We start from the raw sequence: 16647 nt of genomic DNA on the forward strand, positions 1-16647 counted from the left end.
TAAAAGTTTTGGTATTATACTGATAGAACTCAGAAAGTACTAACTTGAATATTCTTATTCTAATTGCTTTTCCTTTTTAGTTATTAAAAATAAGATTTAAATTAATAACAAGATATTTTATTGGCAGGATTAACCAAATTATCTGTAATGTGTTCCTTGAATGTTTTTAAGTGGAAATATACTTTATACATTCTTTAACAAGTCTGAGGGGATGAGTTACATAAATCAGTTCAGGAATCTATACAAGCTGTAACACATAGTAAAGGTTTATTCACAATTAAAACAGTTTCACTTCTATATTAAAAAAACAAACTGTTGAAGGCACAGTGGCTTTTCATATGTATGATTTGTAAAACAAATTAGCTTTTTTAAAGCGATGTGATGCTTAATGAGAAGAAATCAGTAGAGAATTACAAACTGCACTTCAAAAAATGCATCTAATGTCATTTTAATAATGAACTTTGAAAAAAGAGTGTGCTCATTTTACAGTCTCATTAAATGAATTAAAATATCAGCGAACATTGTAGTAGATTATCATTGGCAGAGAAAGCTGAAATAGAAACCTTACAATGGGATTCACTGCCATCTGAACATTATGTTGAAGTGGAACGTGGAAGCAAATTTCTCCGAACAAGTGGTGAAATGAAAACAGCATCATTTGTGAAGCATTTCTTTTGAGAGTCCTTCAGTTTCTTCTCCTGATGACCTGCCATTCAGAAACTGACAATGAATAATGCACTCTGACACAAGCATTTGTCAATTTGCCCAACACTGTATGAGAGTACTCTAGACAGATATATGTTCTGAGAAAAACCAAATACCTGTTAACTGTAAATCAAATATTGTAGAAACTATGCCATGGTTCATTTGGACATATACTTTGCATGCCCGAAGCAAGTTACCTTAAGAAATCATTCTAGTTTTACAAAATTTGTATTAAAAAATCTAAAAATGCAAAAAAGCTTATTATTAGGAATGTATCCATAGCTTTATTTGGAATCTAGTTTCTTTATTATGATCTATAAACATGCATCATTTGATGGAGTTCCTTAATGGAGAGGTGTTTTTCCATGATGTTGCTAAGAAACATGCCCTGGCACCAGAGGGGATACTACCTGCCATCTTTTTGCCATTTCTCTCCTGTGATTCTTACATTGTACCAGTTTACTCACTGAACCAGGCTTCTTTCTCTTTGTCTAGATTCTAATCAGGTATCTTCTGGTGTGGAAGCTTTTGTTTTTATTTACACACAACACAGAATTAATAAGATGGATGCCAAGGATTTAACAACATTTTAATTCAACATTATACAGCTATCAGAGTTAATGAGAATTATGCATTAGTCATTAAATTTGGGCAGCTTATTAAGCTAAAACATAGATGTCTAGCTCTTAAACACTTTTTTTTTTAATTACTCTGAAGTTACAATAAAGTCAAAGAACTGAACTGTTTTCAAGCCAATGCAAATGTGCTTTAGTTATTATATTACTTTACTGGTGATTTAATTATGTATTTTACTGCTTTATTACTTAATACTTACATAAGCCTAAAATACATTATTAATGTCATAATTTCAGGGATTTTAGAATTCTTTCCATGAGTTACCATAACTAGGGGCATATATAAAAAAAGTATATATCTATATATATTTGTATCTATGTATATATCAATCGATAAGACTAAATAGACTTGGGCATATGTGTTGTTGGTTTATGCACACATGCACAACTACTGAGGTGTCCACAAAGTATATATACCTGTACACAAATTACATACTGGCTGGTGGGTGAATGTAAGCTTCTCTAAATTGCACAACTCTCCACAGAGTGGCACTGTGATATTGCAAATGATACAATATAAGCATGTGCAGAATGATCAGCTCTTCCAGGATCCCTATAAAACACCATCCCATGTTTCTGTTGAGTCACTATGAAATTGATGACTGAGGCAATACACAAGCAATTATTTAGGCAAAGCAGTGTGGGGAGGTGCACGAGAAGCCACTTAATACCAAGACATACTTAGATTTGAATGCCACTTTTCTTCAGCTTAATTTTGTTAAAGCATTTGGCATGTTGTTGTGAAATTAAAGTCTTAATTATTTATCAAAATAAGTGGCATAGCCACATTGGTTAATCATTTTCCTCTTTCCACCATGATCTGTGATGCTGAAAGTAGCCTATATTCAGCAGGGACCATCTATATTACTGAACACAATGCCTGCCATGCAGGAAATACTTCAGAATTGAATGGTGCTTTTGTCATCATTTTTGTTGTCACTTCTTATATTTCAGAGTTGAAACCTAGTTTGCTTTTATCAAAGCAACACACTATTCAGTGAGGAAAAAGAGATAAGCAGATTAAGATGATCATCTCTGTCTTTTCTCAGACTGATACCACTCTTGGTAGCGTGATGCTAACTCTACAGGTAACTGAGGTTCCAGAGAGAAATGAAACCTCTATATAAATTTTCCATATGCCTGATGTGACTGCCACATTTATATCAATATATTAATTTTAGAACCAGGTTGGCATCGTTCCCAATTCATCAATATTGTTTATTTCCAAGATGAGATAACTAGACGTTAGTTCTGTGAATTTAGATGTTTTGCAAGTATGAAGTAATATCTATTCTCACATCAAGTCAGAGGAACGGGTGCAAGTAAGATGCTAAAGAAGAGGGTATATAGTACCTGAATAAAGTGATTTGTGTGATGTTCTCCCCATTTATATCCTGCTCACCAAAGAAGAAGGAAAACAAGGAGTTACCCAATTAACTTGACAGTGCGATAAATGTGGCTTGCTGGAGAGCCATTTCAGCAGAATTTCTGGTATGTAGTAAACATGTGGAAAGAAGAGACAGTGAAAATCTTCCAAATGTTTGAGTCAGACAAAAATGAGTTCCCATTCAGATTTTTTTCTAAATTTTGCCATATGTATGATTGAAAACAAATTATCTTTCTAAGTTTTCATTTTCTCATTTTTAACAAGAGAGATCATAAGTATATTGTAGATTATTATGGGTTTAAATGAGATACTGTGTATGAAGTACTTATTAAGTACTTGGAATAAAGTAAGCAGTAGATGAATAATAATATTTGGTTATGGTAGAGTTGGCAATGGTGAATGTAGATGAGGTATAAGAAGAGAAAGCAGAAGAGACAGAGTGGAAGCAAATTGCTATTTGGGGACCATAGACAAGAGGTAAGGCTGTAAGCAGAGATAGCCCATAAAAATGCAAGATACAAATCCATTTTGGGAATGCCTTTAAATATGTGCATTAGAAATCTGTTATTTTCCCCATGCTGAGATTCATTCATAGTCAGAAGTTGAGTAATCAACATTCAGAAATATGTCATTGAGACCAGGCTACTTATTACTGAATATATAAATGGCCATGATTTTAATTTGTGACTACATTCATTCTGTAGAAACTACAGGTGCTGCCATTTCAGCTGCTGTTGTGCAGTCTTTACTGTGAGGAGTCCAAAGAGACTCGTTATTCCAGTGCCTTCCTCATGCACAACAACCTACGATTTGCTGTCTTAATGAAATCTGAAGCACCTCATTGCCTCTGTATAGAGACAGGCTGTGGACAGATTTAGAGCGGAGCTTCGGGAAGTGTCTTATATGTGTGTACCCGCCTGAGAATGATTTTACAGCTGCTGTTATGACCATTACTGTGGGTTGGATGTGAATGTCATAATTCATAGTCCCTCTTGTTTCATTTTTGGATGCAGTGATGTTGAAATTCCTCTTCTGTACTTGAACTTCTATAGCAGTCTTTCTAGCTAATGTCTTCAACTTGTTTCTCTTTTCTAAGGAAAGAACACCTTCTCTTAATTCCCTTGTTCATCAGCCACTTAAAAAAGCATCCTGACTGGCTCTTTTCTACCCTCTCTGCTCAACCCCACCGAAGCTCCCAGGCACATTCTTACTTCTTAACCTAGTTGTAGATGCACAGAAGATACGTACCGAGTATGTGGCCAGAGAGATAAGGAAAAATGACATTAGGAAAACCCGAAGAGTTTGTTTTGGTTTTACAGATTCTTTGAAGCAAACTGCTAAACATCCAAGTAAACTCAGAGCTAACCAAGGTTCTGAAAGTTCAGTGAAAAATGTTAATATTGCATGGCTATGAAGCATGTAATAAACTTAGCAATTTGGGGGACTGTCATAAGAAACAGCCCTTTAAAACTGAAAAGGCCAGGAGTTTTCAGAATTTGTGAGTCTCCTCAACCCTTGCTACTCAAAGTATGATTTGTGTGTGAGCAGCACCGGCATCATCTAGAAGATGGTTTGCAATGCAGAACCTCAGGGCCCACTGCAGAACTGCTGAATCATAGTGTGCATTTAACGGGATCCCCAAGTATCATGTGTGCACATTACAGTTTTGAGAACGACTGTGTTAAACACTTAGAATGTTTGACATTCTAAGAAAATTACAGAGCTCGGACTGTAGAGTGACAAAATGTGGGATCAAAGCCTAGCTCCACCATACATTCCTCATTAGGTTTCTAAATCATTGCATGAAGCTTACCAAGCTCTGGTTTCTACAAATGTGAGTTAGGAATGTGAGCCCTTCCCCCTTTACTGGGCTGTCGTGAAATAATACAGTTAAAGAACCTTCAATAAAATGTCAGTTAGCATAATTACATTTGTAATAATTATTAATATATTCATTATAGAATATGAAATATCTCAAATAACTTTTTTTTTTTTTTTTTTTTTTTTTTTTTTTTTGGAGACAGAGTCTTGCTCTGTCACCGAGGCTGGAGGGCAGCAGTGAGATCTCAGCTCACTGCAACCTCTGCTTCCTGAGTTCCAGCAATTTTTATGCCTCAGCCTCTGGAGTAGCTAGGATTACAGGTGTGCGCCGCCATGCCTAGCTAATTTTTCTATTTTTAGTAGAGATAGGGTTTCGTCATGTTGGCCAGGATTGTCTCAAACTCCTGGCCTCAAATGATCCACCTGACTTGGCCTCCCAAAGTGCTAGGATTATAGGCAGGAGCTACTGTGCCCAGCCACAAATGACTTCAAGATTAGTGTGAGTGAGGATGATTTCAGTAGGATGTCATCATGTTCTGCCTAACAATATGTCCAGCAGAATAGGCTTTGATTTTGGGGACTGTGTTTATCTCCAACTCTGTGTCCATATATATATATATATATATATAATTTTTAAATGTTAAAAAATAGAATAAATTTTAATATAGCTCCCCAAAAATATGTGTAAATGTTTCTTCTGGCTAAAAAACCTATACATCTCCCTTATAGCACCTGTTTTGATCTTATTCTGCAGGTCTCTCTGAGTCCTCGCAACTCTGATCTTTTCTACCATTTTCTTTCCCACATGACACTCACCTGACATTTAATATATACAGTGGCATTTATCTTTTATGACTCGATTTATTTCCCTCCTACAAGATTATAATGTGTCTTGGAATGTCTTATATAGAGTAGTCACTCTAAATATTAACAGATGATGTGCCTAGATTCATGTTCTATAAACAGTAGGAACTGAATAACATTAATTTTCCTGGAAAGAGTAGAAAAATATCCATATATGTTCAACAAAAATCAGCAAAACATTTTGTTCACTGTGGAAATGCACAGGCATGTACACAGTTCATTGAACCTGAGAAAATTCATTTTGTTTGGAAGAAAAATTCTTAGTTTCTAATTGAATCTGGGTACCTGAGGAACAAAGTTCACTTAATATAATTCTATTCAGGGCATTAATTGGATAGTTACTATTTTCTATGTTTCTATAGTCAAGGGAATGTTGTAATTGATAAACCATTGAACTTACCCATCTGCATTTGAGGAAGAGTATAATATAGTGGTTGACAGGATTAACTTATAACTCAAGCAAAGTTCAGTGCTCAATTGTATAACCTTGACCAGATTACTTAACCTCTTTGTGCCTCCTTTTTTTCACACATAAAATAGGGGAAATAATGGAAAGTTCATGCTGTTGTTGGGAGGATTAATTGAGATAATACGTGTTAAACACTTACTTCAGTGCCTGCCATGTAGTGGGTGCTATATACATGGCATAAAACAGTAATACAGGCAGGATCTTTGCTTTCATGGAATGCACAGTATTGTGGAGGCAATAGGCAGTTACAGTAGAGTGATAATGACTATAATAGAGGGAATGGTAAGCTATGGGAGAAAGTAGAAGAGCCACCTAATTCAGACTCGATGCTATGGGGGTCAGAGGTGGGTGTGGGAGTAATTTTTTCCCCCTGAGGAAGTAAGGTCACAGCTGACACCTGATGAATAAAGTGCTTCTACCTGTTGGTAGTCAGTGGACTCCATCCACTACTAAGAATCATTTAAATTATGAGGAAATGTTATTAGTCTTTGAAAAGGATCTGTTGGTGAAATAATCTTGAAACTATTTGTACTTATAACATAGATAATAAGCAAAATATTGGAATCCCTTCACAGAAAGAGAATGTATTTGAGTAATTGAATGTTCTGAAGCTTGTAGGATTGGTCTTGAATCAGTCAATATATCCACCTTAGTGTTTGTGTGTGAATCTAATGAATTTTCATAAATATTCCAAAGATGAGCACAAGTAGACTTTACATGAATATTTTTAAAAGATCAATTTCTCATTATATGCTTTAAAATTTATACCATATAAGCATTTTGACTTTTCAGTGAATGGCAAGATTGAAATATAGAATATATAGGCATGGTCTTATATTATACTATTAGTATTAGTCTTTGCTAATTGAAATGAGGAATTGCAGAGGGGTAGTAAGAATTAGAAGTCATTGTTAGTCTACCAATTTGTTTAAGAAAATGTAATATAAATGTATTTGTGTACAATATTTTACTGTTAATATCAGTTTCAATTGTCAACTATGTTATTTTAGGCACACTTAGTTTTTTAGAAAATAAAACCTGTCTAACTCACACAAAAATTCCTGTAACCATTTGACTTCTTTTCCATCTCTAACTTCTTTGTTATTTCCTTCTGTTGTATGTCAATTTCTTTTTCTGAAAAATGAGTTAAGACTAGTATTCTGTACCAATTGGCTTGATTACATATGATTTATCATGCGTTCTGACTTTTTTTTTTTAAGTCAGGCATTTTTTTTTTAAAGAAGACATTTAAAAATAAAAGCATTGTGGTTTTATATTTATAGGCATTTAATAAAATGGAATGAACTCCAATTCCTGAATAGTAGTAAAATAATATCTTTATATAACATTTCATTAAGCATTTCATCAAAAACAGATTTGTGTTTATTTTTCAATATCTCTATGTTTACAGTACCACTTAAATGTCAAATTCAATCATCCCCTCATCCCCAAAAACAGAGGGTGAAAGAGGGAGGCATTCATGGTTGATTAAACTTAAGATAAATGACTTGACCAGAATTACAGTTTACAAATGTTAACACTTGGATGGAGGTCTTTTAACTCTAAGCTCAGTTCTTTTTCTTGATTCTATACCATATTGTAAAATCCTTCCTTTAATTTAGTTTTGTCTTCTTAAAAATAAGACTATAATCAAGCATTAATTATACTAGAAAAGTCATGTAAAGATTCACATCATAATATGACTTCCAAGTGGAATGTAAACCAACACTAGTGCACTATGAAATACTTATATGACAAATAGATTTATTTTCCTATAACTTTTAAAAAGTAGCTTGATTTATTCTGACCAGCTGTAGGTGTGCTGGTTAAGAGCAGAGTCTCTGAAATCAGTTCAAATACAGGCTGTCTGACCATGAACAAGTTATTCTCTCCTTGCCTCAGTTGCTTTAGCTGTAAAATGGGGATGATAATATTAATACGAACGTTGTAGGATTATTATAAAGATAAATATAGATAGATTGGTTAGTAGATTATCTGATCTATAGAAGCATAAATTTCAATAATATACAAATTAAAATAAAATTAACAAAAAACTAAATTATAAGTTATATGCATATTTAATCAGATAAAAATTAACTAAGCAATTAGCTAAACTCCCAGTAGCTTAAGCCAATTTTCAACATTCATTATACAACATATTTTTATAGGGCAAGGTGGAATATCCATTTACTAGTATGGGCTGCAGTGGTGATTGAAAAAGAACACAGAGAATTGCTTAGAGGAGGGATAGTGTTTTATTCATCTTTGAATACTGGTGACTAGCAAATTTATTTGGGTAAGACTAATTTCAGATGGGAAAATAAAGCATAGCCCCCCCCAAACCCCACCCCAGAATCAATGCCTCTCAAACACTCTGCATTTTTGAAATATGTTTTAAAAAATCACATCAGAGAAGTGATTGATGCCACATGTCTCTTTTCAGTTCAGAGGAGAGAGACTTCTATCCATCAATAGTTTGGAAGTTCTCAATTATGTAATATAAATGATCAAGATTAATTGCCTTTTCTTTATTTTTCTTCTAAACAATGTCCAGATTCCTCCAAAGGACCTCAATCGTCTTCAGGTGTAAATGGTAACATGCAGCCTCCCAGTACTGCTGGGCAGCCTCCTGCCTCTGCCATCCCTTCTCCAAGTGCCAGCAAACCCTGGCGCAGCAAGTCCATGAATGTCAAACACAGCGCCACCTCCACCATGTTGACTGTAAAGCAGTCAAGTCCAGCCACCTCACCCACACCATCATCAGACAGACTGAAACCACCTGTCTCAGAAGGGGTCAAAACTGCTCCCTCAGGACAGAAATCCATGCTTGAGAAATTCAAGCTAGTCAATGCCCGGACTGCTTTACGCCCCCCGCAGCCTCCCAGTTCAGGACCTAGTGATGGTGGGAAGGATGATGATGCCTTTTCTGAATCTGGTGAAATGGAAGGTTTTAACAGTGGTCTGAATAGTGGTGGCTCAACAAATAGCAGTCCCAAAGTGTCACCTAAGTTGGCCCCTCCAAAAGCTGGAAGCAAAAATCTCAGCAATAAAAAGTCTTTGCTACAGCCAAAGGAAAAAGAAGAAAAGAACAGGGACAAAAATAAAGTTTGCACTGAAAAACCAGTCAAGGAAGAGAAGGATCAGGTGACCGAGATGGCTCCAAAAAAGACCTCCAAAATTGCAAGCTTGATCCCCAAGGGCAGCAAGACAACAGCAGCCAAGAAGGAAAGTTTAATTCCATCTTCCAGTGGGATTCCAAAACCAGGCTCTAAAGTTCCAACAGCAAAGCAAACCATTTCACCTGGCAGCACAGCAAGCAAAGAGTCTGAGAAATTCAGGACTACTAAGGGGAGCCCTTCCCAGTCCTTACCTAAGCCTATAACCATGGAGAAAGCAAGTGCATCTAGCTGTCCTGGCCCTTTGGAAGGAAGGGAAGCTGGTCAAGCCTCTTCTGCTTCCTGTACCATGACAGTGGCACAAAGCAGTGGGCAGAGCACAGGAAATGGTGCTGTCCAACTCCCTCAACAGCAGCAACACAGCCACCCGAATACTGCGACAGTGGCACCATTCATTTACAGGTAAGTTGGCCTCTGCTTATCCACAGTTGTAAATATATTTACAGGCCTGCATACTCAGAGTGTAATAGGGAAGGCTGATAAAGTGGTGCTTTATGTTGTCATTTTGGAATGTTTCATGTTAAAGAGAGAGGCCTAGAATTTAGTGCGGAATCTTAGTCTGGAAAAAAGCTTCCAACAGGATCCAGTTTTATTCCTTCTCTCATTCCCTCTCAGAAATCGAGACCATCCAAAATTAAACTACTTGTTATCAAAAGCCAGCTAGAAACCAGATGCCACGAAGTTCTCTTGTGTTTATTCATATTATTGCTACTACCATACTGCTTCTATTACTAGTAGCATACTTTTAAAATAATTCTCACTTTTACAGAGTTTATGGTTATTTTTGTTGTCATCTTTGGGAGAAAGTATACCATAATGGTTAAAGAGGCAGCCTCTGAAATGATAAAGTTGTGGATTTCATTCCTAGTTCTGCCACTTTTCAGCTATAAGACATTGGACAAGTTACTTAATACTCTTTAGTCTCATTTTCTTCAGCTGTCGAATAGGAACCATGCACTACTTTGTAGAGTTGAGACTATTAACAGAGGTCATGCATATATCATGTTTACTGTATATCCTGATGTGTTGCAAATGTTCTTCAAATGTTATTTATAAGGTACTACTTTCTCAATGTAAATTTTATATTAATTTCCCCCAGCAAGGCATAGGTTTCTAGGTAAAAGGGGTTACATATATAATTTGTATTACTTATTTGGGTTGTATTATTGATTTGTTTTTTTCTTACCTTTTATTTATTTATTATTTATTTTACTTTGCATTTTTGTTTTGTAGGCACTGAAATACACAATATAAAAATTTTAAATACATTATTATGCATTTTAAAATATGCGTCCTGCCACCCAATTGGTAAAGACAGAACACTTTGCCTGTTGTTCTGTGATTTGCTTTAATCGATTAGAGATGTGTCAGTAACTGCTGTGTGCCCAGTTTTTTCACTGCTTGGTTAGTAAGGAGATGGCCTGAGGAGCAATAATGTCTGCTTTGTCCCTCCTTCTGGCAGGTTGACAATTTAACTACAGAAAGAAAATTTTACAAATAGGATACAGGACCCACTATAATTAAGAAAGGGTCAAAACTGTATAGTTTTAAAATTTATTAATTTTTTGAATATAAAACATTTTAAAATAAAGCGGTTTATACTGATTTATTTTTTTTCTCAATGAAGAACCTAAGTGCTTTTTTTCTGAGGTTTTTATACCCTCAGCAAAACAAAATTATTATAATTATTTCATTTAATCTCTTGGGACATTACAATTGAATGCTGCTTTTCTGACTTCAGTAGTACTAATTCATTTAAAATATTTGTATTTGGATCAGATGGGAGTCTGCAGCTCCTTCTGACTCCAGGGTCCCTATTTGACAAAGCAGAATTTAAGATGTCAAAATCATGATCCACATTTCATAAATGTGAGAAAAAAATCATGAAGTTTTAAATATGTCATACTCAACACCCTTGTGGATTACAAATATATTCTGTAAAAACATCAATCCTTTCAAAAAATCACAAGTGAATTTCATAGGAAAGTGTAAATCTAGAACTGCTAATTTAGTAGGCTTCTTTCTATAAGTAGCAACAAGCTTTTAAAAAAATTGTTTGCAATAAAATATCCAGTGGATACAAATTTAGTGGTTTCCATTTGAAAATGTAACTTTTACGTATCAAAAACAGGAAGCAGCACAGCAGCACAGCTTAGAAGTTACAGTGCGGATCTGGTGTGTGACCCTGATGAGTTCTCCACTCTCTTGGAGTTTCCATTTGACCTCTTTAACAACAAGACTATAAAAGTGAGGCAATGTAGCCAAGTAGCTAAGAAAAGAGGCAACAGAGAGGCTGAGGCAGGAGGAGAATCCCTTAAACCCAGGAGGCAGAGGTTGCAGGGAACCGAGATTGTGCCATTACACCGCAGCCTAGGCAACAAGAGAGAAACTCAAACAAAAACAAAAACAAAAACAAAAGTGGTGATAGAATATGTCTTACTCTACCATTGTTCAGAAACAGCATCTTGTGGTGGTTGCCTGAGTGGGAATCTCAATGCCACCACTGATTAGTTGTGTTACTTTGGGTCATATATGTAAAGATTCTGAACCATAATTTCCTAATCAGTGAAATAGGTGTAATAATGGTAGAAGCTATCTCATTAGGCTATTTTGAAGATTGAGTTGATATTTATCTGTAGAACACTATCTGCCACATAGTAAACAGCCTTCCCTAAACTTCACTTTCTAATCCTATAAAGTATGATTGATAAAGGATGCCTACCTTGATCGATTGTATTAAAGATTAAAGAAAATAATTCCATGTAAAATTTTTAGCACACAGCCAGATTTTGAGTAAATTACATTAATATCAGTAATTATTTTTATAATTATCAACAATATAAGATAGCTAAAAATAAATAAAACCGTGGCTGGCATGATGATTCATGCCTGTAATCCCAGCACTTTGGGAGGCCAAGGTGGGAGGATGGCTTGAGGCCAGGACTTTGAGACCAGCCTGTACACCAGAGCAAGACCCTGTTTCTACAATAAATAAAGAAATTGAAACTGCCTCATAAAATTTCCCATTGAAGTCTATACACAAAGTAATATTCATGCAAAGTTTTTAAATCAATGCAGAACAGTTTTACAAATAGTAATGTAAATTCTCAAAAGGTAGAGTGGTTACTATTCATTCTTTTCAGCTTCCAATGGAAGGTGCTTGTTTATAGTCATGACATTTGGATTATGTAACCTTTTATGTTCTTTCTGAACTTTTACTGTTCTATCCCCATGTAAGAATCCCTCCTATGAAATTCCTGACAATTACTTTTAGAGTTGCTAATCATTTGATGAGATAATACTAATAACTTACTATTTTATGTTGGTATTATCATTGTTGAGTGTTTACTTAGTGAAAGTCTTTGTGTCACAAAATGTATGTGAATTTTCTCATTTAAACTTCATCATAAACTCATGAGAAAGAATGTTATCACCCATTTTCCAGAAATGAAGAAGCTGAGATATTAAGTCAGAATAGTAATAATCTCTTGAGATCATAAAGCTAGTAGAAATTTGCTTTGCTTATCAGTTCTATCTACATGACAGAAATAAGAGGTATTGTTACTGGGAAAATTCTGGTTAGGAAAATGCCGATAGTACACTTGCAAAATTCTCAATCAGAACTCTTTTATAATTGAAAATGGTCATTGCTATTAATTAGTATAAATTACATAAATGTATACAGATACATATATATGATATATAAAGATAATTAAATAACTTTTATATAATGGGAAGATTGATGGCTGATGGTGACTTTTTTTCTCAGCTGAATTCTAGGTTAAGACTTATTCCTTCTGAGATTCTAATATATGCTTCATAATACTCTGTCAGAAACTGGATGTTCAGAGTTCTATAAATATAATGTGGATTCTGGAAGTTAATAGATTTCCTATTAGCTTAACTTCTTATCTAATATAAATTATTCTGTACATAGTTTCAGTAAGTCAATTATCTCTACAGAGTGATAAAGTAGTTTCGAATTTGCTGTTATTCTTATTCATTTATCAAATAGATAAAACTAAGACAAAATATCGAGAATTAAAGAAAATATTTTATTTTGGTTTAAGAAGTTCCCGATAACTAGAGCTACCTGAAATTGGAATAGGCTGCCTTTTATAGTGTTAAGATGACCATCTGAAGTACTTAAAAAGTGGTAAAGTGACCAGTTATTACAGTTTAGACAAAGGGAAATTGCCACATACTTTTTCATTTATGTACCCATCCCTCATTCTACAAATACTGTGTAACAGAAGATACAAAGATTTTTTTTTCCCTCCTTGTGATAAACTCTAACTCATCTTTTATTTCTTACCATTATCTTCTTGGTGATGCATTAGTTGACTCCATTTTGTCAGATTTGTAAAAAAAACCCTCTTTTTTCTACATTAATTCTGTATGTTGCATATACTTCCATAACAGTAATGCTTTAATATTTTTAAAGCATTCTGGGAGCTTCTTCTGGGAGCTCAGCCTACTAAGAGTAATAAGAATAATATAATCAAAAATATTAAAGCATTACTGTTATGGAAGTATATGCAACATACAGAATTAATGTAGAAAAAAGAGGGTTTTTTACAAATCTGACAAAATGGAGTCAACTAATGCATCACCAAGAAGTTAAGATAAGGATAAGAAATAAAAGATGAGTTAGAGTTTATCACAAGGAGGGAAGAATGTTGTGCTATCATCCAAATTTGATATTCTACAATTTTATAATACAGGCATGATGGGAAAAGTAATAGATAAATTGTGAGCTGCAAATACTAGTAACTGGAACTGCTACAGATACTAATCGTTAGGATTTGTAATTATATGAATGAGAGACTGTATTAATCCATTTTCACACTGCTATCAAGAAATATCCTGAGACTGGATAATATGTAAAGAAAAGCGGTTTAATTGACTCACAGTTCCGCATAGCTGGGGAGGCCTCAGGAAACTAACAGTTAAGGTGGAGGGCGAAAGGGAAGCAAGGCACGTCTTACGTGGCAGCAGGCGAGAAAGAGAGGACAGGGGAAACTGCCACACACTTTTAAAGCATCAGATCTCATGAGAACTCACTCACTATCAGGAGAACAGTATGGGGGAAACTGCCCCCATGATCCCATCACCTCCCACCAGGTCCCTCCCTCTACACCTGGGGATTACAATTCAGATTACAATTTGAGATAAGATTTGTGTGGGGACACAGAGACAAACCATATCAGAGACTAAAGAAGAAAAGAAATGGAAGTAATTTGAATTTTGTTTTTCTCTTTCAATGACCCCTTCTCCATACATCAAATTTTCAGCTAGTCCTCCTAACCAATCTTCTAAAACATACCCTCAATCAGACTTTCTTTCCATTTCCAACTCTTGTCTCCTGGTCCAAGCCACCTCACCACCAATTCTCATCTAGTTTCCAATGAGTCTCCCAGCTTCCACTCGGCTCTTTGCAATAACATCCTTCTCACAGCTGGTATTCTCACCTTCTAAAGGCATAAATCATATATCTTATTCTAATTAATGAAGTCATCTATTAGATTTCCATTACATTAAAAAAATAAAACTCAAAAATTGCACCATGACCTTCCAAGGTCTAAGTAATCTAGTACCCTGTTCACAATTGATCCCCACAGCTACATGCAGTCCCTGCTTCCCCCAACACATTGTATCTCAGCCTTCATCCTCTTTCTCAACAAACCAGTCTATCTTGCTTTAGAACATTCTTTGGCATATCTGTTCATTTATGCCTGTAACAACTGTCTTCTAGATCACTGCAGGTCTGTCTTGTTATTAGAGCTCTGCTAATCTCCAACCACCTCCAACCACCTACTCAAGGGGAATATATATTATGCCCCTTCTCAGAATTCTATTTCATCATCCTCTTGTATTTTCTTTATACAGTTTATTACCATCTGTTTTTTTCTTGTTTACTTATTAAGTAGTGTGATTTCAGCCACCTCCTAATGTAATGTAAGCTCATTGAAATTAAAAGTCTTGTCTTTCTTATTTAGTAGCGTAATTGCCCAGTACACAGCCTACAAAGAGTGAAACCAAATAAAAATTGTTAAATGAAACACTGTCATCCTGTGTTAGAATCACTTGCTATAGAAGAATTTTCAAAACTGCCAAAAATGTACACTGGAACAAAAAATATTCTGAAGTCTCTCACTTCCTATAAATGGGAGGGTTTAACCAAAATACAACAGCTTTAAAATATTTAAAGAATTAAACCATACCTTCTCTTCAGCACATTCATTCACTTATTTTTTATCTTCTTTCAACAACTACCTACTAAATATTTCTTATGCATGAGACCTTAAGGATTGAGTGAAAAATCATACATCCTACGTCATTTTCTTTTTATCATCCACAATGTAGTAGACAAGAGGCAAGCTCAAAGAGAACTACGAAATGCAGCTGGAAGGGTAAAGCTCCCCAGGACTGAACTAGATTTGTTATACTGAGGCTTCAAAAAAGTGGAAAATTACTTTTAGCTGTTGGAATCAGGGAAAGTAGCACCTGAACTGAGTCCAGAAAGATAAGTAGGATTTGGTAATGCAGAGATGAGGGGGACGGGGAGGGAAACATAAGGCTGAAGGAACCACATAAACAGTGTCAATACAAGATATGTACAGTGGTCGGCAAGTAAGTCAGTTTCTCTGGACATTGAAGACTGATTGAAGCCTGGTTGTAGTAGAAATTCTTCAAGGTCAGAAATTTGAACTTTATATATGTATATATGTGTGTATATACCTGTGTGCTTGCATGCACATGAGCATGTGTGTGGAAAGCATGATCAGAAAAGTTACTCTTTCTTCAGAATGTAAAATGGATTGTTTGTAGGAGTGGTCAGAGTAGGATGAACCAGGTTAAATGTATAGATGAAGGAACAACTTACTGAATTTCTTAGGTAGGTTTGTTAAGTCTCAAACGAGATTCCGATTATTGGAAGAAAAGAAGAAAAAGGAGAACAGCATAGTTTTTCCATTTTGTTTTTTTAAAACTCCTTTTTTTATTGTTCCTCTTCTTTCTTGGTGTCCACCCTGAGCTATATTATTTGAACCTGTTTTTCTTGCCTGGTGTTCAAAAATTGTTACCTTACATCCTTCAGACTTTCAAAAAATACCTCCCCTTTTCCCATATGTCATTTTTCTTCCATTGCTTTTGTGTTCATTACATCACAACTATATTCTACATGCTTTCAAGGACATGTGAAATAAAATAATACAGTACTTGGTTAATTATGGAGAAAAGAAAGACCTGTGTGTTTTCCTTAAACCTGTCTCTTTAGAAGCCTCCAACAAAGTTTTAAAATGACACTTACCCAGATTTATAACATGCTGTTTTGAAGTCTACATTCTTTCTTTTCTGACCATTTGTAGTAAATGCCAAGGAAACAATGCATTGGACATAAAGCAAACATGCAGAGGCAAAGAGAGCAGAATCAGGGTTTTGAGCAGTTCTCAGAAAAGAAAAATACCTAACCCTTAGATAAGGCAAGGCACTATTCATAAGGAGAAACGTATCATGCTTCTTAAGCCTGTTAATTAAATATAAGCAGAGACCCTCTATAAACAACTTGATTTGTAAACTTAGGTCAAG

The 16647-nt window shown here is 35.1% G+C and overlaps 1 protein-coding gene across 2 annotated transcripts in view; it reads left to right on the forward strand.

The window, feature by feature from the left end:
* NAV3 (neuron navigator 3) overlaps positions 1–16647 on the forward strand; it is a 392378-nt gene that overhangs the window by 176418 nt on the left and 199313 nt on the right. For both annotated transcript variants that reach the window (XM_010359591.2, XM_010359593.2), the window contains exon 8: positions 8436–9459. In XM_010359591.2, the coding sequence (XP_010357893.1) occupies positions 8436–9459 (1024 nt within the window). The remainder of the gene's footprint in view (positions 1–8435; positions 9460–16647) is intronic.

The sequence above is a fragment of the Rhinopithecus roxellana genome, chromosome 10, assembly GCF_007565055.1.
Source record: "Rhinopithecus roxellana isolate Shanxi Qingling chromosome 10, ASM756505v1, whole genome shotgun sequence".
Taxonomy (NCBI): Eukaryota; Metazoa; Chordata; class Mammalia; order Primates; family Cercopithecidae; genus Rhinopithecus; species Rhinopithecus roxellana.